General features: G+C 33.7%; 1 protein-coding gene across 6 annotated transcripts; it reads left to right on the top strand.

Moving 5' to 3' along the window:
* Positions 1-922: 922 nt before the first annotated feature.
* Positions 923-22,418, top strand: LOC134249798 (uncharacterized). 6 transcript variants are annotated; one of them, XM_062732157.1, is made up of 11 exons: positions 933-1,021; positions 4,056-4,208; positions 5,189-5,435; positions 5,803-6,006; positions 9,684-9,707; positions 11,038-11,994; positions 13,919-14,024; positions 14,247-14,409; positions 16,068-16,162; positions 21,485-21,601; positions 21,758-22,418. In XM_062732157.1, the coding sequence occupies exons 3-11, from the start codon at positions 5,291-5,293 to the stop codon at positions 21,771-21,773; spliced, it is 1,827 nt and encodes a 608-aa protein (XP_062588141.1). In that variant the 5' UTR covers positions 933-1,021; positions 4,056-4,208; positions 5,189-5,290; the 3' UTR covers positions 21,774-22,418. The 6 variants fall into 6 exon arrangements, with proteins under 6 accessions (XP_062588142.1, XP_062588141.1, XP_062588143.1 ...); XM_062732158.1 differs by having other exon boundaries at positions 923-1,021; positions 4,053-4,208; positions 21,485-22,418; XM_062732159.1 differs by lacking the exon at positions 9,684-9,707 and adding an exon at positions 7,370-7,393 and having other exon boundaries at positions 21,485-22,418.
* The last annotated feature ends 498 nt before the right edge of the window (positions 22,419-22,916 follow it).

The following is a 22,916-nucleotide window of genomic DNA, read 5'->3' on the forward strand; positions in this document are numbered from 1 at the left end:
ATTTTCAACTCCTTTTCTGTAATGACTTGGATAGTGGTGATTAAGATTTATTTTTAAAAAAAGGTATCATCCTCTTTCAGTGGGAGATATTTAGTGACATTCATTAAAAATCTTCTTTAAAGAATCAAAGGGCAAGAAAAGTTGAAACTTGTTTGAAACCATCATTACATGTTGTAGATATGGGAAAACATGCAGATTCAAGTTTGTTAAAAAAATCTTTAAAAGTCTCAAGTGTAACCGAAATTATAGGAAGGTATAGGAGAAAAAAATCTGCTGAAGAATGTAAGGACCGTATTGATTCAGGTAAGCACTGTGGCCTATGGGTCTCATTATTTTTTTATTATACATTGTAATAATACAGCTATCATTGTTCTTATAGATGACCGATGAAGTTTAACATAGTTTTCTTTATGATGATAAAAAAAAGACATTTTGTCTTCTGATTCAAAGAGATGAAATAACGGGTGATCTCATCTGTTAAGTAAAGACGAGATCACACATTTAGATCTATTCAGAGGTTCACTAAGTCTATTTTTCATTAAGTTTAAAACTCTCCCTCAGTTTAAGTCAGCAGCTGCAGCAAGCCTCTGGGTAAACCTTAGGTTGGTTTTCTGCCAGGTTCATACTTGTAAAGATTATAAATAAGATACATAAAAATTTTTTTTTTATTTTAAAAACTATATTGCCAAACATACTAAACAGAAATAGATAAGACTTTCAACAGGATTAGAAACAGGTGGTACTTTTCAGTACAGAAATGGAGGAACTTTGTTGGAGTGATCGCATTTCCAAATGTGATTCACTCAAAATCTTCATATTTTTTTTAAATACGTTTTAAACGCGTCTTGGGAAATTAATAAGAATATGCTGTAGAACAAGTTGTCTTCGATGGTCCTTTTTAAAGAACGAGTTATTTAAAAGTAAAGAAATTGTACTTCCGGTGGTTGTCTGCACCCGCAAAAACTTGAAAATGTAAATTGTCTTTACTTTACAAGGCTTGATAATGAAAAGGATTGGAAAGGTAATGAATTTGTAGATTTTAGTGTTAATGAAATGTTTCTGTTCTCTTTCCTGTATTTTACAAAGTGCGGTATCTTGCTAGAGCAAATGTTTACGTTATAGACATGTCAACACTTGATTTGGATGTGGCTGAATAAGAGATTTTCCATTATTTCTTTAAAATCGATTTAAAGTCTACCTGTTTCAAACAGAAAAAACGATGTCTTTATTGTTTGTTGATAAATTTTTGAAAAGGAACACGAACAAATTCTACACGCTTGAACAAAAAAATTTAAGGTATTCGATGTATAATGAAGGGATTTTGAATGAATTTAAATAATTTTAAACTAGTGAAAAACGGATTACTAGATAACGAAATAAGTGACATGAACCAAATTCAGAAGACTGATAACATGTATGGAGACTGTCACTTTGCACATTAAAAGATGTTGAAGAGTTATCTGCCCTTGATCAAAAGAAGAAAATTTTTGATTTCTCAAAATTTCTGCAGTAAAATATTCATTTTATTTCATATTTTAATAAAGAGAGAGTTTATGCATATTTTCACCACAAGATTTATTAGAAATTCAAATTACTTTTAACAATATCTTATAAAAACATGCGCTGCCCATAGACTTCAATGTAAAATTCAATGTGAAATTAACTGGACAATAATCAAAATTTTGTAAATTCCTTTGGTGGAGCATTTTTATTTGATGACATCTTTAAAATGCTACCATGATTAAAAATATCAGACCATCCTTTTATTAGGTACAAAATATGGTCGTTATACATTGAATACCTTAACTTTTTAATAGCTGACTGAGGTTAACATTAATGTAAACGGGTAAAGAAAACTATGCATTATATCAAATAACGTTGATCTTCAAAGAAACTCACTATTTCTTATGAAAAAAAAATCCACTGAGCAGTCTGATATATGGTTTGTACTTTGTAATACATATGAAGCCTTTTAAATGTTCATTTATTTTGGTGAAACGGAATACCCCATCACGAAAAGAAACATAATTATCTTATAATTTTATCAAAGCACAAGTATTTTTTATACGATTACATTCAGATGAAAATAAATGAATATGGACATGACTTTATTTTGAATCACTAAAACTATAGGTTAATAACTTCCCCAATCTCAGATTGTCTGAGCAAATTAACGAGAAGAAATTGATTAGAATGCATTGTCTATAAAATGATGATTAATCTTCAAATTAATAGTCTTCAAAAATCTCATGTGTAAAATTTAATCATGCTGTATATACTATACAGTATTTTTTCTTAAGTTAAATACCCAATCTGAAAATAAACCAAACCAAAAATGGAGTATTGGCACCATACATTAAAAAAAAAATCTGTTATTTATTCATTCAATTTTTATTTCAGTCATTCAGGGATTTGATAAAGCGAACAACAGTATTTAAATTACTGGTAACTGAATTTTCCATATTTTTATCAGAATTAAAATTTACTATTGAATATAGTAAACTCAAAATTTTTTAAATTCTTGATTAGTCAAATTCTCCTAGTGACGTACTAGTTAGGTTTCAACTACTTTTAATTAATTACTTTATTTTATTGATTTATTTTGTCGACAACAAAGAGATATAAATAAGTAAAAATAGAATTTTTGTACTATATAAATTATGTATAAAATCTATGTGCACTTGAACAATATTGCTGTGTTATAATGTTTCTTTTACTAACTACAGGCAAATTTTCTAATTTAAAAGCTTTTCTCATATTGATACATGTCAGACTGGTAATTTTTCAAAGTGAACAATCCAAGGGTAGGCTAGCTTTTGAAAATTTATCATGATTTTATGAAAATTTCAATATATGAAATATTAAGGCAAGTAATGGTCAGACATTCAATTGTCAATACAAATCAAAGATCTTTTCATTTTTTACACATAGTCATGGTAGCAGGAGATCTGATATAGTCTATAAAGCTCTGGTATATAATTCATCAAAGGACCAGTATAACAATAAAGACAAATCTCGAATGTGTAAATAAGACAGAGAAACCAATATCAACATTTCCCGCTGTTGACCAAACACCATACTCTGTGATAGTATACTGAAGGCTTATCCAAGACGTGCATTGATAAACACATTTCTTTAATGATAAGTAGAGATTAGAGAAGCAGTATGGCAATGAAGTTTTGGTTGCAAATATATGGGTCAGCGCTTATATATAAAGTATTTGTAAAGTATCATAAAATCAAAAGTAGAGGGACTACTTGTACATGTATTGCATATTCATTTTGTGAAGGTTTTTATCCCTTTAGTGGATACTTTTTTTATTTTACACAGTGACAGGTATGCTTGTGAAATCTATTTACTTTGACAAGTCGGTGTCTTGCTTTTTGGCTGTAAAATTTATTACCTTGAAGGATTTTCCTTGGTTGGTAATAAAAAAAATCGATGGGATTTAAGTCTGTCAATACCACTCCATTTTAGCAGTTGCTTTCTCACCTGTGTTACTTAATAAAGATTTTCTTGTGTACAGATACGTATCAATAAAAAGAGGGTCTCTCTGATTTATGTGATTTAAGTAAAACAGTCAAAATATGGCCTTGAATGTAGGTTTAATCCTGGGCAAACTACAAGATGGCATATGTGTATATGCTTGTCCAAATCTTTAAGGGGTACTTTTTGGACTATGTAACAAGTTTTCTCAAAGATGGTTTAATTTTGGCAGAAAATATTGATAAATGATTAAATTGCTTGTACAGAAATTAAAAACTTCAATTAGTAGGGACATATATACAAAACTTTTAGAAAAAATTGTGAAACATATCAATGGAATTCATATATGTACATGTATATGCTTCGAAAACTCGTTAAACCATTAGCAACTTAAAGGGAAAAGTAATTGGTAGTAATTCACAATAGGCCTCTCACAAGATTGAGACCCGCACAATAACTGTCTATTCAACTTGAGGATTAGGTTTTATTTTCTGTTTTTCATGGAGCCAGTATGAGTTATTTGACTGCTGTCAGACATTTAAAATATTTTCATTCTGGATTTAAAGCAGGTCTGTGCTTGGATATGAGAGTACTCCACAGTTTCTTGGATTCCTTATAACAGTCATAAGAAAGATATAGCCTGGTGCTATAGAATACACAGATAGGTGACCAGAGGATTACAATACTGATATTATACTTGGTCTTTATGAGACATATAGTGGGTAAGCTTAGCAGTTCCTCTGTCCATTGTTTGTGTTAGGGATTTACCTGTATTTAGACTAACTGCACTTACTGACAAGACTTTGTTATCTGATTTTGTTTAGAATTCCATGTATTGTTAGGTATATTTACTGGCTGGCTACCAATTCGTGGACAAGAATAACCCTAAACATATTACAATCATTGAATGGATATTATTATAACTATGGACTTCGTTGTAACCTGCATTATAAGCAACTATCGAGAAATCTTCATTGTAAGTTTTGAGGCCATATTAACTGTTTTACTTTGAGTCCCATCTAGGATCTCAGTTTATAAATTGGTTAAAAATAATTAAGGCAAGCTTTATTTACTGCAGTTTTGCAGTTCTCCTCTTTAAATTGATTGTTTGCATTGATTGATTTCCAAAAAAAGTTATTAACTACTGCAGCAGTATATTTGTGATGAACACAATGTGTTAATAAATACACATGCATATGAATATATTGATTAAACACTATTAATTGATTTCTTACTTTATATGATAAATTCATACATTTTTTAAATTGGCAAAGCACATGGAATGTTGGACATTCTCCTCTAATATTGTCAGGTTCATTACGTGTATTAGAGTGTGTCATTTACATATCAAAAAATCTGATAAAGTTTAAAATGATTAGAAATAGTGTTGATGAAGTTGTACATTTATTGAGGCATGCAAAAAAGAACATGAAATAAAAATGTAATGATTTAAACCCTCCAGTCATTTAATTGTCTCTACAAGATAACTTGATCCTCAAAGATTTAGATGTACACACTGTGTTACCTATGACCCGATTAATTGGAATTACCAACAATAAAATTAAATGGTTTACTACAAAAGGATTATGTGCACTGCTACATTATCATACTTGGTCAGCATGCAATAAAGCAATTAAATGCCAGTAGATATTTTCTGTCCATTTAAGTTTACAGTGTTTGAATGACAAATTTTTAATTTTAGGTTTATAATAGGATGACTTTGATTATACCATAGGGAAAGCTAACAGCCAACTTTGGTGGTAATACATGTACAATGAAGTAAGAGCCCCCTCTATAACACAGTATGACAATGGATGTGGACCCAGCACCCACAGACTTTCTACATGGGCTGAACAGGATCAGGTGCAATGGTTCCCGGATCAAGGTGGGAAACCGAGACTTTACATCTGCCTCAGAGGCCCTGGAAGCTTACCTGGACCAGTACGCAGGTAATCAAACTAGTCATCTAGTGATTTAGTGATTTACACAAGATTGTTGACGGTAAGACAAAGTTTTGTATTGAAAATTTGGAATTATTACAAATTTTCAAATCAGACTCTGGCTTTATAGCTATAATATAACTCTTGATAACAGTAAAATTTACTATCAGTCACATCCTTAACAGAAAGACTTGGCTATTTAATATGAGCTATAATGACGTCTTTAGATACATTTAATCCTACTCTTAGTCTCACCCAGTCTGTAGCTGACATCTGAAGCCATTAATACATGCATGGAAAGTCTGCAAAATCGATCAGGTATTCTTTTGCAGATAAATGAGTTTCTTTTTTTCTAAATTGTATGTGTATATTTTAGGTTTGACCTCCAAACATAAAGGTCGATATAAGCAGAATGTGTCGGATCTGTTGGATCCTAAGTCTGCTCTCCACCTCACTGCAGAGCGATCTCTACAGACAGGAGTCCGGGACACCGCCACTGAACTCCAGCTGGCCACCGCCAGGGAATCCATCAATGAATCCTACGACAAAATGAAAAGGAGCATGGCCCTCAGAGCTGAAGGTATTTATAGATTTGGAAAGTTATAGAATATACTTACCCTATAAGAATCAAAGACCTAGAATTTTTACCTGTTTAAGAAAATATTTAGGTTTTCAGTAGTGATACCTTAAGATATATGATAAATAGTTTCAGATTGTAGTTTTTCAACCCAGCCCCATGTTTTTTCTCTCCAATATTTGGCATATTATTATACCCCCCGCAAACGAAGTTTGGGGGGTATATAGGAATCACCATGTCCGTCTGTCTGTCTAGCTGTCCGTCTGTCTGTGCAATCGTGTCCGGTCCATATCTTTCTTACAGAGGGACATTAGAATCTACTACTCCACACAAAAATTGCCTATGACTTAAGGGTGTGTCATGACCTTGACCCAAGGTCATTTGGGGAAGTTCAAGGTCACTGAAGAAAAATTTCATAATTTGTGTCCGGTCCATATCTTTCTTATGAATAAACTTGGTAGGTTGTCATTTCACACAAAGATTGCCCATGACCCAAGGGTGTGTCATGACCTTGACTCAAGGTCATGTAGGGAAGTTCAAGGTCACTGGAAGAAAAATTTCATAATTCGTGTCCGATCCATATCTTTCTTATGGATAAATTTGGTAGGTTCTCATTTCACACAAAGATTGCCCATGACCAAAGGGTGTGTCATGACCTTGACCCAAGGTCATTTTGGGAACTTCAAGGTCATTGGAAAAATTTCATAATTTCACACATGCCCATCCAAGGGTGTGTCATGACCTTGACCCAAGGTCATAGGTCTGGAAAAAAAAATTCATAATTCATGTGGATAAACTTGGTAGGTTGTCATTTCACACAAAGATTGCCCATGACCCAAGGGTGTGTCTTGACCTTGACCCAAGGTCATTTGGGGAAGTTCAAGGTCACTGGAAGAAAAATTTCAAAATTCATGTTTGATACATATCTTTATTATGGAAAAACTTACTTCTGAAAAACCCAGAGGGGGGTATTTTGTCCCGTTTGGACATTTCTAGTTATATATAGTTATGGTTTAGAAGCAAAACACCAATCCAAAAACACTATTCATAATAGCTTTTTTATTATTCACTTGTATATCAATTTCATAAATGCACTACAATTGTCACCCATCATACTTTTAATTGTAACTCTAATGCTGGAGCCAAACATTTTTGTTGAAGTTCAGAATAATCAGGACTGATATTCTGTATTGCACATTTATGAATTAACTCCATATTTTCATAAAAGTTGTCATTACACAATTTAAAAAATATATATATTTTCCAGAATTTATTCAAATTAGAATGACAATCAGTTTAAAAGTTTAAGTCATTTGTCATGATAACGAAGTTGCATGTAAACTTCCTGTTTTTGTAATGGCCTCAGATCGGAAAAGAAGGAACAGACATGGTAAGATCCTGGTGTAAAGTGTAGAGAGAGGGAAGGCATGTTTTGAAAGTAGTTCATTCACGTCATGTTTTGACAAAGTATTTTCTTTTGCAAAAATTTGTACAATTTTGCAGACTTGTTTCTATCAAGAATCATTTACGTCAGCATGACCATTGTTGTATGAGTTAAATTTGATATACTGTCTTGAAGAATATGAAGGAAATAAATAAAATGACACATCTTTTAAGTTGTTTAAATCAGATTTATAGGTTAAAGTTTATGAATATTTAGTAGGCCAGATTTCTTTTTTATTGCACATCCTGCACCATGAATTATTTCCCTTGTTACATTCATGCTCATGCTCATGCTCATGCAATATATGTCAAAATATTTAGCCAGAGACATATAAAATAATGGTTTTATATGTCTCTGATTTAGCATAGAAAAGAATTATAGCATTAATTTGACATTTGATATCAGTGCTATATGAAATCACTTTACTATGTATATATATATATATACAAGGGTTGCCTTAAAAAGTTTGCAGACAAATGCTGTAATTTTCTAGAAACAATCCCACAGTCAAAATCAGATGTGTATGATATTATTTTAATGTAGACTTTGATTTAATAAAAGTTAAAAATTAAACAATACCAACTATTTTATGAAAATTATACTTATCACCCAGTCTGACATTAGTTAGTATCATGATAATGTCAAAAAATTCTTTGTTATGCCACATTGCTGAGTGCAGACACATATAAAACCATTTATATGTCTCTGCTGAGTGTGTACAATAATGTTACATCAGGTACATATGGATCATAAATGAGTACATGAATTCAAAATCAGTACACAATGATTTACAAACATCATCAGGGAAAACAATTTGAATTCACTGCCTCTACAGTCCAGTCCAGTGTTTTGCATTTTGTATGCACTGTTAAAATATCTTGATTACCAATTACACTCTAATAAACTAAAGATATTCCAATAATTTTTAGACATTTGAATAATTAGTTTGTCTCTGACCTTCTGTCAACCCTATTAAAACAAAACACTCAGTGTTTTGGAATACAAAATGTATATCAAGGACTATGGAGTATGAGAAAACATCGTTGTTTGTTAACTTTATAGACAACCCTTATATATAGCAGACAGACTCAATTTGAGGTATCATGTATATATTTTGGCATATATTGGTTCCACTTGCATGTTTTATATCTCAGAATACATGTGCATACATAGTTTATAAGCATCGGGTGTAAAATTTCTTCAAAGACTTCTTTAACATCACTGGCCAAAGCATGCCTCCATACTCGGTGTGATTCTGATGAGCTGGGATATTATATACTTTGTGTTTATACTGTAAAACGAGAAAATTTGGCGCATACATATTTTAGCGCAAACGTAAGTGGGAGTACATTGGCGCAAATAAATTTTAGCGCTTGCACTTGTCAGTAAAATATATAAATGTAATATTTTGGTTTTTTTTTAATCCACACCCGTATTTGACTTTTTGGTTAGTCAAGCACTGAAACATATTAGTACTCCCGTATATCAGTAAACATTCGTTACCTTTACCGCGGTACGTGTTGCTATCACATGGACGTGGTACAATGTTAAGATTTATTTTATTTCTATTTTCATATAAAAGAAATGGAGTATTTACTCATTCAAATCACATTAAAAGAATGCATGCATGTCAGATAAAACGGTAATCCTAATCAGGTATTGTCTGCAAGCTCAATCGCCATGCTTGATTGCATTGTTTACCTCGAGGCGATATATTGACACGCCGAGAAGCCAAACTTTGAAGGTACTAATGATAATTATCCGGTAACAGCTACCGGGGTAACAATAGTTTAATTAAATTATAATTTGGCAGAACTTTCTGTCATCCGTACATGTGCAGTGCTAGTGTGTATATAAAATCCAATGACCCCTCGGCATTACGTAATCGCGCATTCCGGTTTACATGTACTTATGTAAAAGCTTTGAACACACACAAAAAATGATATTTAAAAATCCTTTAGCGCACGATAAATTTTAGCGCTCAGGGGCTCTTGCGCCAAAGGCGCTAAAATTAGTAGTGCGCCAAATATTCTCGTTTTACAGTATATTATTGTGTGCTGTTTACAACGAACTGGGATATTGTATATTATGTCTATATATTATTGTGTGCTGATGAGCTGGGATACTGTATATTGTATGCTTTGTTTGGATGAGCAGGTGTATTATATATGGTAAATCTGTGTATGTTGTTTTGAGCTGTCTGTGACTTAGCTGGGATCCTGTACATATATATTAGCAGGTTATTGGAAAGTTGACAGAGGTATGCATGCACTTCTAATTGTACACCATGTAATCCAGACCTCATAATGCTTATCATACTCATACTAAAGCTAACATTTCATATACTCTATTTCTCTATGTTATATAGCTTATTTAATAATCTTCCATATTGCATTATCTGTTGTTTTTGTTTTCATTTTATAAGTAATCTTTTTTCTGCAGTAAGAACCATAGGAAGTTCTTGGGGCAGCTTTATACTAGAACTTAAAGAAGATAATTAATAAATAAAGAAATATTTATGGCAATTTATCAATTTAAAAAAGACAATAACTTATACACTTTATGTAAAACCCCTTTTGGTATCATAATTCTGTAAAATTTTGCAGGAAAAAACATTTCATTTACTGTGGCTTGACTATTGGGCTTTACAAATGTAATCAGTTTATATCTCCATTTGTTAAATATTTGATTGAACAGTATCTTTATTCTTTGTCCCTCCATTGTGAAGTACTTCTCATGTTGTGATCATTATATACAGTTCAACATGAATGGATAGTTTTCGATAGGCCTGAAATTAGCAAGAGTTATTTCCCATTGGAGACCCAACTAGTGAATTTTCCTCTTTGAGCACCCAATTTTAAATTTGTATGGTAGAAATATAAGGGCAAAAATTTTTAAACACCAACATTACAAATCAAAGATAGCTTGTATTAACATAAATTCATAAGAAAAATGTGTTACCTTTACCCAGTTACACAACATGAGAAATTTGATTGAAAAATGAAGGAATTCGGGCTTGTATACCTCCAATATGGTGACCAATGGAAAATAATTCAGTCTTGATAAAATTGTGTCTATTGAAAACTATCTACACGTATATGGATAATAATTGAATTAAAAACAGAAAAAAAACTGTAAGTGGGGTCTATAAAAAGTAGTTTAACTCATAATAAACAAATATGATATCACAAGGCATTTTTATAATTGTGTTTTATTCTCACTTTATCAAACTAAAGATAAAAATAATTTAAAAAAAAATTAAAATCAATTACTATATATTTGAAGCCTTGTGAGAAAAGTAAATATACTGGTAACTGGAGATATAGACATATTAATAACTATTCATTTAAAGTAAAACATGTTGAATGTTTGAAGTTATGGAGGAGAGAATGCGTGATACTAATAAAAAACTAATGCTATGATTTCATATTGATGGGTCAATCAACATGGGATATGTGTTTGCTATTAAAGAAAAATTGAATATACATACAGTGTATTACTCTTGCAGAAGGGTATGAGGTTTTTTTAGTTTTATAAAACCTTAATTTCAATCGTACAATTAGTTGATAGAATACATTTTGAATTTTCAGTGGATGAAGCATTAAACAAATCAGGGGAGTTATTACATAGGATAGCTCATGATGAGCCCTTACCTAAGGAGGGACCCAGTGACATCGAGAGTGTCAATACAGACACACTGATTAATATGAAGCTGGGGACAGCCGCACCAAAGAGAGGACATGTATACTCGTATAAAAACCCCAGGAACCGGTCCAAGACAGTGGGGGCTGCCCCTCAGAAAAGGGACCTCTCTAGTGTAGAAGACATTCTGGGATCACGGCGGAGTGGTCTGGCCAATCTTCCTCCCCCGACCAGCTACAAGTCCTCCCAGCCAAGGGAGAGAAGTAGGTCCGTGTCTCCATCTTCATTCAGACATCATGAGAGGCTAGCCAGCAATCCAGCCAGACAGGCTTATGACATTCCAGTGAAAAGCTATGATTTAGATTTGTCTGAGAGCAAGAAGCCTCCCAGCTGGATCGATGCCCTTGATATTTCCAATCCTAGTGAGAGCTTTTGGTCCAAGAGAGATCTTGTGTCTGGTAGGCCTGCTCCTAGCTGGGTTCAAGGACTAGATAAATCTGATATTACTAGTGTTACTGCTGATCTACCTCAGAAGCGAGTGGGCTTCTCAGAAAATGTGGCACAGTCAAATTTTAATAGATCACATGACTCAAACCCCCCTGGTCTAGATTTTAATGATTTACTATCCAAATCACCAGGCAAATCTTCTTTAAAGTCACCAAAGTCAAGTCGTAAAGCCTACAATTTCTCCAGCAAGTTGGCACCAGAAGTACTGAAGGCTGGAAACACTAGTGCAAATAGCAGTGATATTTTAGAAAAATATTTAGAAACTTCAACAAAGGCAGATAACTCTTATGATGTGTCCCGTCCCCCTCGATGTTCTAGCTTGGATACTGAGGCATTGTTAGCAGGAATATCGGCACCTAACAAAAGTGACATCACAGGAGCAAGCCCTATTGTCCCAGGTAAACATGAAGGTCAAGATAACTGTCAAGTATACGAGGGGCGTTCAATAAATAATGTCATTAGCTCGATGACATACAGCATAGCAGTCGTATGACATAAAGCTTGACTTTCTCTCATTATTGAATCTTTAATGAATTTATAACAGTTTATGTGACCACTTTTCATCACATAGGTTTATCGTGAGAAGCTTGGAAACAAGGGCTATTCGAGACACTGCATTATAAATGAATGGTAAAGAATCAGTAAACTAGAGTGAAAATAAAAGCTACATTAAAGCTGCTGTAAAACTTGTTAAAAATCCGAAAGAAATATTCACAGAAATATGTGACATTTAAAGCAACCAATGCCTGTTTTATAGACAAATTAGCAGGTGGATTTCAATGATAAAAAATTATATAATGGGCATCAAAAATGGGTACCCTCCTTGCCAACAAAAATTATAATAGCTTATGTACTGTTTGCCAAATTTCAACAAATAATATTTGATGTTGTATGATTGACTTTAAGACACATAGCAAATTTGATAGACATCATATCGGGAGTAGTTTACACTGTTTTTGAAACGTTTGAAGTAATTAAGCTTGGTACTCTAAGGTCACCCTGTATTTTGAAAAATGAGTTGTAGTCTTAACAATTATTTTAAAATATCAGTAATTGTAGTAATACACGTTTGTTTCATATTCAAACAGGTATTGGAACATGAATCTATTGCTTAAAACCATTAAAACAAAATTTAACATAAGATGTACTTGATAAAAACGGCGAATTTCGAAGGTCTGACAAGAGAAAAGGTATGCAAGAGCACGAAGACAGATTTAAATGCAATTTTCTTAAATATTAGTGGTATTATTGTTCAAATTCGTATTCGGGGAGACAGTTTAGTATCTGGAGGTGTCTAGAGAGCAGTTTTTTGCAAAGAAATCGAAAGGTTTATCAGAGAAAGGACCCAGAATCAGGAATCCACTACATTGAATTTCTTCATGACAGCGTTCAAACCCGCAGGTAAAGAGTAAAGGGGTTTACGGGATAAACAGAAAGTTAATGTTTTTTCACATTAACAATATTTGCCAGATCTTTGATCTTTTGACTTGTTTCTATTTCTAAACTTGAAAAAAAACACCTTTCAGAAGGAAAAAACAAGTCCAGGAAAAGATCTGCCATTTTCCAGTATAAGGGTCATACCCAAAAATGAGTTCTAAAAACAATCAGAAATTGGATAAATGTTACGGACATGTGTTTGAATTAAAAGAGATAAATAAGTAAAATCATGAAGACTAAATCATTGAAAAGCGTCACTTGCTTCTTTCTGAGCCCCAATGACATTATTTATTGAACGCCCCTCGTAAGTGAATGAAAACAAAATATTTTCTCTCTTTTTAGTGTTAATATAAATGTTTTAAAAAAAACCTAAGATATTTCTATTCTTTACTGTAAATGTAAAAAAAAGAAAATATATTTTTATTTTGTACCAGGGTGTATGTTTATGTGACAAGTATTACTCAAACATATTACAATGTATTACATTTATTCAGATTCAACAAACTCAATTGCAAGTTGGTGCAAGTTGAATTTAAATCTTGAAAGAATAAATGCCGTGGTTTTATCAATTTTTGTTGACATCAGTTTTCGTGGACTTTGTAAAACAGATGTTTTCATGTATTCTTAATTTCATGGACAAAAGCATAACCTGTACAAATGAATAATATATTTCTTAAGTCAATTCACATTTAATTTCGTGGATCTGCACAACAACTAAATATTTGATAATTTGTGTTCAACGATTATTGATGAAACCACAGTATTAAACAAAATACCTTGTTAACCATATATATAATACATACAATGTATATATTTTGATTTTGCTTCTTTGGAAATTAAAAAGGTAATGTTATAACTGTTTATTGATGTAATTTTGTATTACAGATCAATCCCCAGCACGGCCTGGGACTTCTAACAGAGCGCGGAGCCCTGACACAGATATGGTACTGGATGGTGATCGCTCCTGGGAGAAACCTGTACTACCCAATCTGTAAGAACCTATTGCTTATAACTGTAGAAAATAGTCCTAGACATTTAACAGATGTCATATTCTAACCTGAATATGATGCTAAATTTAGATACATGTTGTGAAATACACTTATGACATCACATGACCCGTTTAATTAAAAAAACAAAGAATCAAGTCTTCATAAAGGAAATATCTTTTGCACAAATTAATGATACAAATTCTGATATGAATTTTTAATTTTAGGAAGCCCCCAGTAGTAACAGTGGATGATGACTTACAGACAGACACACTGACAGGCACTCCACAACCTGGTAGTTTGGAGGCCTTAAAGAACATGTTGTTTAAGCTACAAACTGAGGCTGCAGCACATGCAGCAGGAAATCCTACCACCATAGAAAATCTACAGGTAAGCTAACATAGAGAATGGTAAATCCTACCACCATAGAAAATCTACAGGTATACTAACATAGAGAATGGTAAGTCCTACCACCATAGAAAATCTACAGGTAAGCTAACATAGAGAATGGTAAGTCCTACCACCATAGAAAATCTACAGGTAAGCAAACATAGAGAATGGTAAATCCTACCGCCATAGAAAATCTACAGGTTAGCTAACACGGAGAATGGTAAATCCTACCACCATAGAAATCTACAGGTAAGCTAACACAGAGAATGGTAAATCCTACCACCATAGAAAATCTACAGGTTAGCTAACATAGAAAATGGTAAGTCCTACCACCATAGAAAATCTACAGGTGAGCTAACATAGAGAATGGTAAATCCTACCACCATAGAAAATCTACAGGTAAGTTCACACAGTGAATGGTAAATCCTAACACCATAGAAAATCTACAGGTTAGCTAACATAGAGAATGGTAAATCATACCACCATAGAAAATCTGCAGGTTAGCTAACAAAGAGAATGGTAAATCCTACATCCATAGAAATTATACAGGTAAGCTAACATACAGAATGGTAAATCCTACAACCATAGAAAATCTACATGTAAGCTAACATAGAGAATGGTAAATCCTACTTCAATAGAAAATCTACAGGTAAACTAACATAGAGAATGGTAAATCCTTCCACCATAGAAAATCTACAGGTAAACTAACATAGAGAATGGTAAATCCTACTACAATAGAAAATCTACAGGTAAGCTAACATAGAGAATGGTAAATCCTACAACCATAGAAAATCTACAGGTAAGTTTACATAGAGAATGGTAAATCCTACTACAATAGAAAATCTACAGGTTAGCTAACACAAAGAATGGTAAATCCTACAACCATAGAAAATCTACAGGTAAGTTTACATAGAGAATGGTAAATCCTACCACCATAGAAAATCTACAGGTAAGTTCACACAGTGAATGGTAAATCCTAACACCATAGAAAATCTACAGGTAAGTTTACATAGAGAATGGTAAATCCTACCACCATAGAAAATCTACAGGTTAGCTAACATAGAGAATGGTAAATCCTACCATCATAGAAAATCTACAGGTAAGTTCACACAGAGAATGGTAAATCCTACCACCATAATCTGCAGGTTAGCTAACATAGAGAATGGTAAATCCTTCCACCATAATCTGCAGGTTAGCTAACATAGAGAATGGTAAATCCTACCACCATAGAAAATTTACAGGTAAGCTAACATAGAGAATGGTAAATCTTACCACCATAGAAAATCTACAGGTAAGCTAACATACAAAATCGAAGTACTATGTACAGTAAAACAAGCTTATAACAAAGTGCCAAGGATGGACAATTTTGCTTTGTTATATGTGTAATTTGTTATATCCATTAAGTTTACAGTATATTTTAAAGTCATTTGGAATGAAATTCACTGTGCTGTAAACAAAAATTTATTATAAGCAAAATCCAACACTAAAATTCATTAGAAACAATTTTGAATCAGTTATATCTTCATACAATATAAGCCTAAAAATCTTCAAGAGGGGATATAAATGGGGAAAAAAATTCTTCATCATTGTCTAAAGAGCATAAGAGAAAAACCCAAGAAATCTTCTAAGAAATGAAAATTATGCAATTTTTTTTTTAGGCTGGAGCTCCTAATACAGAGAGACCTGAGGAAGATATTCCTGCCCTGGAGGGTTACAACTGGAAAGAGCAGCCCGGGGGACAGTCCCTAGAAAAGTATGTATTAGTAACAGTTCATTAATACTGTAAACATACAATCATAAAAGCTCAACCTTTCTCAACAACTGTTCTGTATAATGACAAGTCGGGAAATATTGTACTAAGCTTATAAATTTACTTGATTAAATCTTAAATCATAAGTTAGCATGTACTAAATCAGTGGACTTAAAGTCGCCCGAAAGCTTATGAAGGTCAATATCTAGTAAACAAAAGATGCTTAGATTTATCAAACTTGAGAAATATATTCCTTTAATGATGCTTTATAACTTTAGCTAGGCCAAATAAAGTGTTTCCAGTCCTAATTTGTAGGTAAACAAGATGAAAAACCATATTTTAAACAGTCAATTTCAATGAAAAATTAAGAAAACCTTTCATGAATAAGAAAGTTTTTTCCACATTCAATAAAGGAAATATATCCAGATTGCCTACAATCTCTCGGAAAACGGTAATTTGTATGTTCATGGCCTCTTCTTTAAAATAATATCAAATTTAATATAGGTATCGGGATTGCTTTTCATTTGATTTCAAATTGAATGCCACGAAAATACCTATTTCCTATATAATTCTGCTAAAGCCGTGAAGTACGGGAAAATTTGTAAAGTATCATTAAAGGAATTTATTTCTCAAATTCAACAAAGGATGTATTCACTTTAACAAAAGAATTGACCTATAGGAGAAAACAATTTCCCGGAAAAAGTGACATCTAAATATTAATCTTTATTTGTTGTTTTCTATCGTATATATGTCTAAATTTTTCAAATTTGTATTTTATACCTAAAATTTATTATTTACAACTTTACAATAAACCTCCAAAATTGGCTGAAACACCATTTTGTCCGTTAAAGCGTTGATTTTTGCATGAATTTTGGCCTAGAAGTCCTTCAGGGCAGGCCTGCCCCTAAATAAAATTGTGATATTTTGATAGGTTAGGATGTAAGGAATGATTTAACATAGGATTTTTTTAGGGGCACCCCTGCCCTCGGGTCGAAATTCACAAAAAACCTACAAAAAATAAGGAAACCTGATTTTGATAATCTGCTTCAAATTTATACCACTAAATATCATAGTCAGACTAGCTCAGTTGATTTAAGTGCTGACTTTTACACCGTGTAAACTAGGGCTGGGCAATAATATCGATATTTCAATATATTGCAATACAATGACAAAAAATATCGTATCGCAATACGATTTTGTAATATCGATATATTGGCAATATGCTTAGATTAAGGAGTTTTGTCATTAAATATTAAAATTGGGCTTAAAAGTTTGTTATTAAGCCAAACAGTACGACGGATGTTGTTTTGTGGGAAAATTTCAGAGCATAACTTTAATGAAATCAACAATTTTTTTGTCAGTGTTGGTTACTTGTCATAGTGATGTACATTCTGCATGTAAATTAAAGTAAATATAGTAAGAAAATGCCATTTAAATTACATTGTAAATATTGCAATACATATCGCAATACAGTTTCAAATATCGCAATATATCGCAATACGAAATCTCGGGCCAATACCCAGCCCTAGTGTAAACAAACATTTTAAAGTCAGGGGTTCGAATCCACCTGGTACCACACTTTTAAAGTTTTTAATTTTCGCCTTTTCAAAGACTATTTTAATATTTTTTTATAGACTTGTGTATTTTCCTTCAATTATCTATCATTTATGCATGCCCAATTGCCCATTCTTGATATAAGAAACATTATAAAGAGATATCAAATCGTAAAAATCCAATGTACAGTTGTCAGTCAGGCGGAACAAACCTCAGTATAAGCACACTTTCTCTTAGGACAAGAATAACTCACTCTGTGTTACTCAATACAGGTATTCTTGGCAGCATTGAGCTGCGATGAAAGTCAGTTATATATACTCCTTAGAATTTAATAACATTGATTTTGGGTAAGTGACTGTACTCCCTCGGATTTGATTTAGGCCTGTATAATTTGCACACATTAATGGCATGTTTTATTATATTCATGGATAAAATAGCCTAGACATAAAGAATAGAATTTCAGAGGCAGTAAACATTACCATTATGTACAATGCAAGTAAAGAAAAATATCAATTATTACATTTGGAGATAACAAACTCAGAAAATCAATGTAAGGGTTCCTCCTACATGTACCTTTACTCACTGAAATAAAGATTTAGGAAAAACCAAATTGTTAGATGTATTTAGCCTAATGTCATTAATCAGAACGGAAATCGACAAGGTTTTTGTACAGAAAAAAACCAAGCCCGGTCCTATAGGTCAGATCCCTATTTATAATGAAGTGATCCTTTGTAGGCATCTTTCATTTACTAGATCTTGACCTTAAATATATCAGCTATAATAAGTATGTGTATTGTAAGTATTTCAATCAAATATATAATTATGTAATACAGAGGCATTTTTAACTCACCTCAACGAAGTTGGGGGAGCTTATGTAATGCCATCGGTGTCGGCGTCCCGGGTTAAGGTTAAGTTTTTAGCTCACCTGAGCCGAAGGCTCAAGTGAGCTTTTCTGATCACATTTTGTCCGTCGTCCGTCCGTCTGTCTGTCTGTCCGTCTGTAAACTTTTCACATTTTCGACTTCTTCTCAAGAACCACTAGGCCAATTTTGACCAAACTTGATACAAAGCATCCTTGGGTAAAGGGGAATTTAAATTGTTAAAATGAAGGGACATATCCCCTCGCAAGGGGAGATAATCAAGAAAAGACAAAAATAGGGTGGGGTCATTAAAAAATCTTCTTCTCAAGAACCACTGGGCCAGTAAAGCTGAAACTTATGTGGAAGCATCCTGGGGTAGTGTAGATGCTAAATTGTTCAAATCATGACCCCAGGGGGAAGGGCGGGGCCACAATGGGGAATCAAAGTTTTACATAGAAATATATAGGAAAAATCTTTGAAAATCTTCTTCTCAAGAACCACTGGGCCAGAAAAGCTGAAACTTATATGGAAGCATCCTGGTACAGTGTAGATTCTAAATTGTTCAAATCATGACCCCCGGGGGAAGGGCGGGGCCACAATGGGGAATCAAAGTTTAACATAGAAATATATAGGAAAAATCTTTGAAAATCTTCTTCTCAGGAACCACTGGGCCAGAAAAGCTGAAACTTATGTGGAAGCATCCTGGTACAGTGTAGATTCTAAATTGTTCAAATCATGACCCCCGGGGGAAGGGCGGGGCCACAATGGGGAATCACAGTTTTACATAGAAATATATAGGAAAAATCTTTGAAAATCTTCTTCTCAAGAACCACTGGGCCAGAAAAGCTGAAACTTATGTGGAAGCATCCTGGTATAATGTAGATTCTAATTTGTTCAAATAATGACCCCCGGGGGATGGGTGGGGCCACAATGGGGAATCAAAGTTTTATAAAGAAATATATAGGAAAAATCTTTGAAAATCTTCTTCTCAAGAACCACTGGGCCAGAAAAGCTGAAACTTATGTGGAAGCATCCTGGTATAGTGTAGATTCTAAATTGTTCAAATCATGACCCCCAGGGAAAGGGCGGGGCCACAATGGGGTATCAAATTTTTACATAGAAATATATAGGAAAAATCTTTGAAAATCTTCTTCTCAAGAACCACTGGGCCAGAAAAGCTGAAACTTATGTGGAAGCATCCTGGTATAATGTAGATTCTAAATTGTTCAATTAATGACCCCCGGGGGATGGGTGGGGCCACAATGGGGAATCAAAGTTTTATATAGAAATATATAGGAAAAATCTTTGAAAATTTTCTTCTTAAGAACCACTGGGCCAGAAAAAGTGAAGCTTATGTGGAAGCATTCTGGGGTAGTGTAAATTTTAAATTGTAGGAATCATGACCCCCGGGGGAAGGGCGGGGCCATTATAGGGAATCAAAGTTTTACATAGAAATATATAGGAAAAATCTTTGAAAATCTTCTTCTCGGGAACCACTGGGCCAAAAAGCTGAAACATATGTGCCCATGGAAGGATCATGTGGTAGTGTAGATTTCAAAATGTCTAAATTATGATCAGTGGGGTAGGATGGGGATGCATTATGTATAACAAGGGTGAAATCTGCTAAAGAACAGAATGGTCAAAGCTTCTCAGGTGAGCGATGTGGCCCATGGGCCTCTTGTTTGGAGCAGTTTTCTTTTTAAGTACTTCTGTGTCCTATATTGATTAGACATGCATGGGAGATGTTTCTAGTATGTTTCATTGTACCAATCAAGTTTCAGATGCTGCAATTTCAGCAAAGGAATTACCAGGTTAATGTTTTTGGAGCAGGTTAAAATTTTTGGTGCAGTTTTTGGTGTAGGTCTCATTTTCGAGTAACTATAAGCCTTATGTTGACCAAACTTGCATGGATGGTACATCTTAGGATGCACACTACCAGGCTTGCTTCGGATGCTGAATCTGACCTACATTTTTCGCATGAGTGAACAGGTTTAAGTTTTCGGTGCAGGTCTCATTTCCAAGTAACTATGAGACTATAGTGAGCAAACTTGCATGAATGATACATCTAAGGATGCATACTACCAGACTTGCTTCGGATGCTGAATCTGACCTACATTTTCCGGTTGAGTGAACAGATAAAAGTTTTTGGTGCAGGTTTCATTTCCAAGTTAATATGAGCCATATAATGACCAAACTTGCATGGATGGTACATCTTAGGATGCACACTACCAGAATTGCTTCGGATGCTGAATCTGACCTACATTTTCTGAACGAGTGAACAGGTTGAAGTTTTGGTGCAGGATTCATTTCCAAGTAACTTTGAGCCCTATAATGACCAAACTTGCATGGATGGTACATCTAAGGGTGCATTCTACTAGGTTGGCTTTGGATACTGAATCTGACCTACATTTTCTGGATTAGTGAAAAGGTTAGTTTTTTATACAGGTTTCATTTCCAAGTAACTTTGAGCTCTATGTTGAGCAAACTTGCATGGATGATACATCTTAGGATGCACACAAATGGACTTGCTTCAGATGCTGAATTCGACATACATTTTCCAGATGATGGACCTCGTAAAAGTTATGGGTGCAGGTCTATTACCAAAAAACTATAAGGCTTATATAAACCAAACTTGCACAAATGATGCATCAAGGGATGAAAACTCTCAAAATTGCTTCAGATGCTGGATTTTAATTACGTTTTCATGATGAAAAACTGGTTTTAAGTTTTTATATAGGTCTATTCCAAAGTATCAAATCAAAATTGCATAAATTTTGCATTTTTGGATGTACACTTTTTGTTGGTTAATTGTGTGACTTTGCCTTACTTAAAGACAACATTTGTTGAGGTGAGCTCTGTAATCTCTGATTACCTATGTTTACTCTCTTTAATAATTTATTGTTTATTTTAGAGCTCTTCATCACCTAGGAAACCTGAAGACCATTGTTAACAATGAGAAGGCAGCTCGCAGTAGATCTCCATCCCCCCAAAGATTGAGGAGTCGATCTTACTCCCCCACACGCTCCAGGTCCGTGCTCAGCTAGACTGAGGAGTGGATCTTACTCCCCCACACGCTCCAGGTCCGCGCTCAGCTAGACTGAGGAGTGGATCTTATTCCCCCACACGCTCCAGGTCCGCGCTCAGCTAGACTGAGGAGTGGATCTTACTCCCCCACTCACTCCAGGTCCGCGCTCAGCTAGTCAGACTGTTATAGACTTTGTTAATTATGTGATTGAAATGCATGTTAGCTTAGGAGAATGGACACATTAAACTTATTTATACTCATTGTTTATCATTCACATTAAAGATAGAATTGATTCTGTATCAATAATTATTATTCAATGGACCTTTGTTGTTGCCTTTTATAAATTTAGCTTGTATAATATAGTGACATCATCATGATGGCAATCTACGTACATGGACATCGATATTCAAAAGAAAATTAGAAAAGTACATGTAAACTTGATATGGTTTCTGATTAGATCTTTTTGTTCTGTTTGGTGTAAAACTTATTATCATTGTTAAGTAATCGTTAAATATTGACTTTTTATTAAGTTGATGAACAACACTTACCTCCAGGTCTTGTGCCACTGAGATCTTTCAGTTTTGTTGTGTAAAAATAAATGACAATTTTGATATGATTTTGGTTTTTACAACATATGGAAACATGATACCTGTATTTGTAAATTTCACTGAAGGGGCACCTGCTTGTTGTGAATTTGTCACTGGGATTTCTTATGGCCTTGGGAAACGTCTGTTTGTTTGGACCATAGTAACCAATATTTAATTTCACATTATTTTGTTGTTATTTATTTACCATTAAATAAAATGTCATCCATTTTTAAGGTTATTTTTTATCACTTAGTATATTTTTAACTTTATGTGAAGTCTGCATCATATAATAGCACGCATAATAAAATAATAATATATAATAGCATGCCCCTTTCCCTTTGTACTACAGGCATACTTTAATGATTATTAATTGTTTGAGATCCCCTTCAAAAACTCTTGTAAGGTGAGATGTTTTAACTGGCAGAGATAGAGTGTTCGGAATTTTTACTTATTCATTCCTCATAGAGAACCACCTTTTGAATTGGAGGGAGGGGAGAACTATCAGAATTTGGAAATAAATAATCTGTTATGATTATGCTGAAAACAGATGATCTGTCCTTTACAATGGAGAAAAAAATCTGATATTGGCAATAGCTACCCGGGTATATAAAGATGGCGTGTCATAGACATGACACAGGGAATACGTTTCTAACTATATATACAGTATATTAACCCCTCCCCCTTCTTTTCAGATCACGAAACAAGCATCCAACCACTAGGCTAAAATGAGA

Source organism: Saccostrea cucullata, unplaced genomic scaffold, assembly GCF_032062105.1.
Source record: "Saccostrea cucullata isolate Sc308-1 unplaced genomic scaffold, CSIRO_AGI_Scuc_v1 ctg160, whole genome shotgun sequence".
In the NCBI taxonomy this organism is placed as follows: domain Eukaryota; kingdom Metazoa; phylum Mollusca; class Bivalvia; order Ostreida; family Ostreidae; genus Saccostrea; species Saccostrea cuccullata.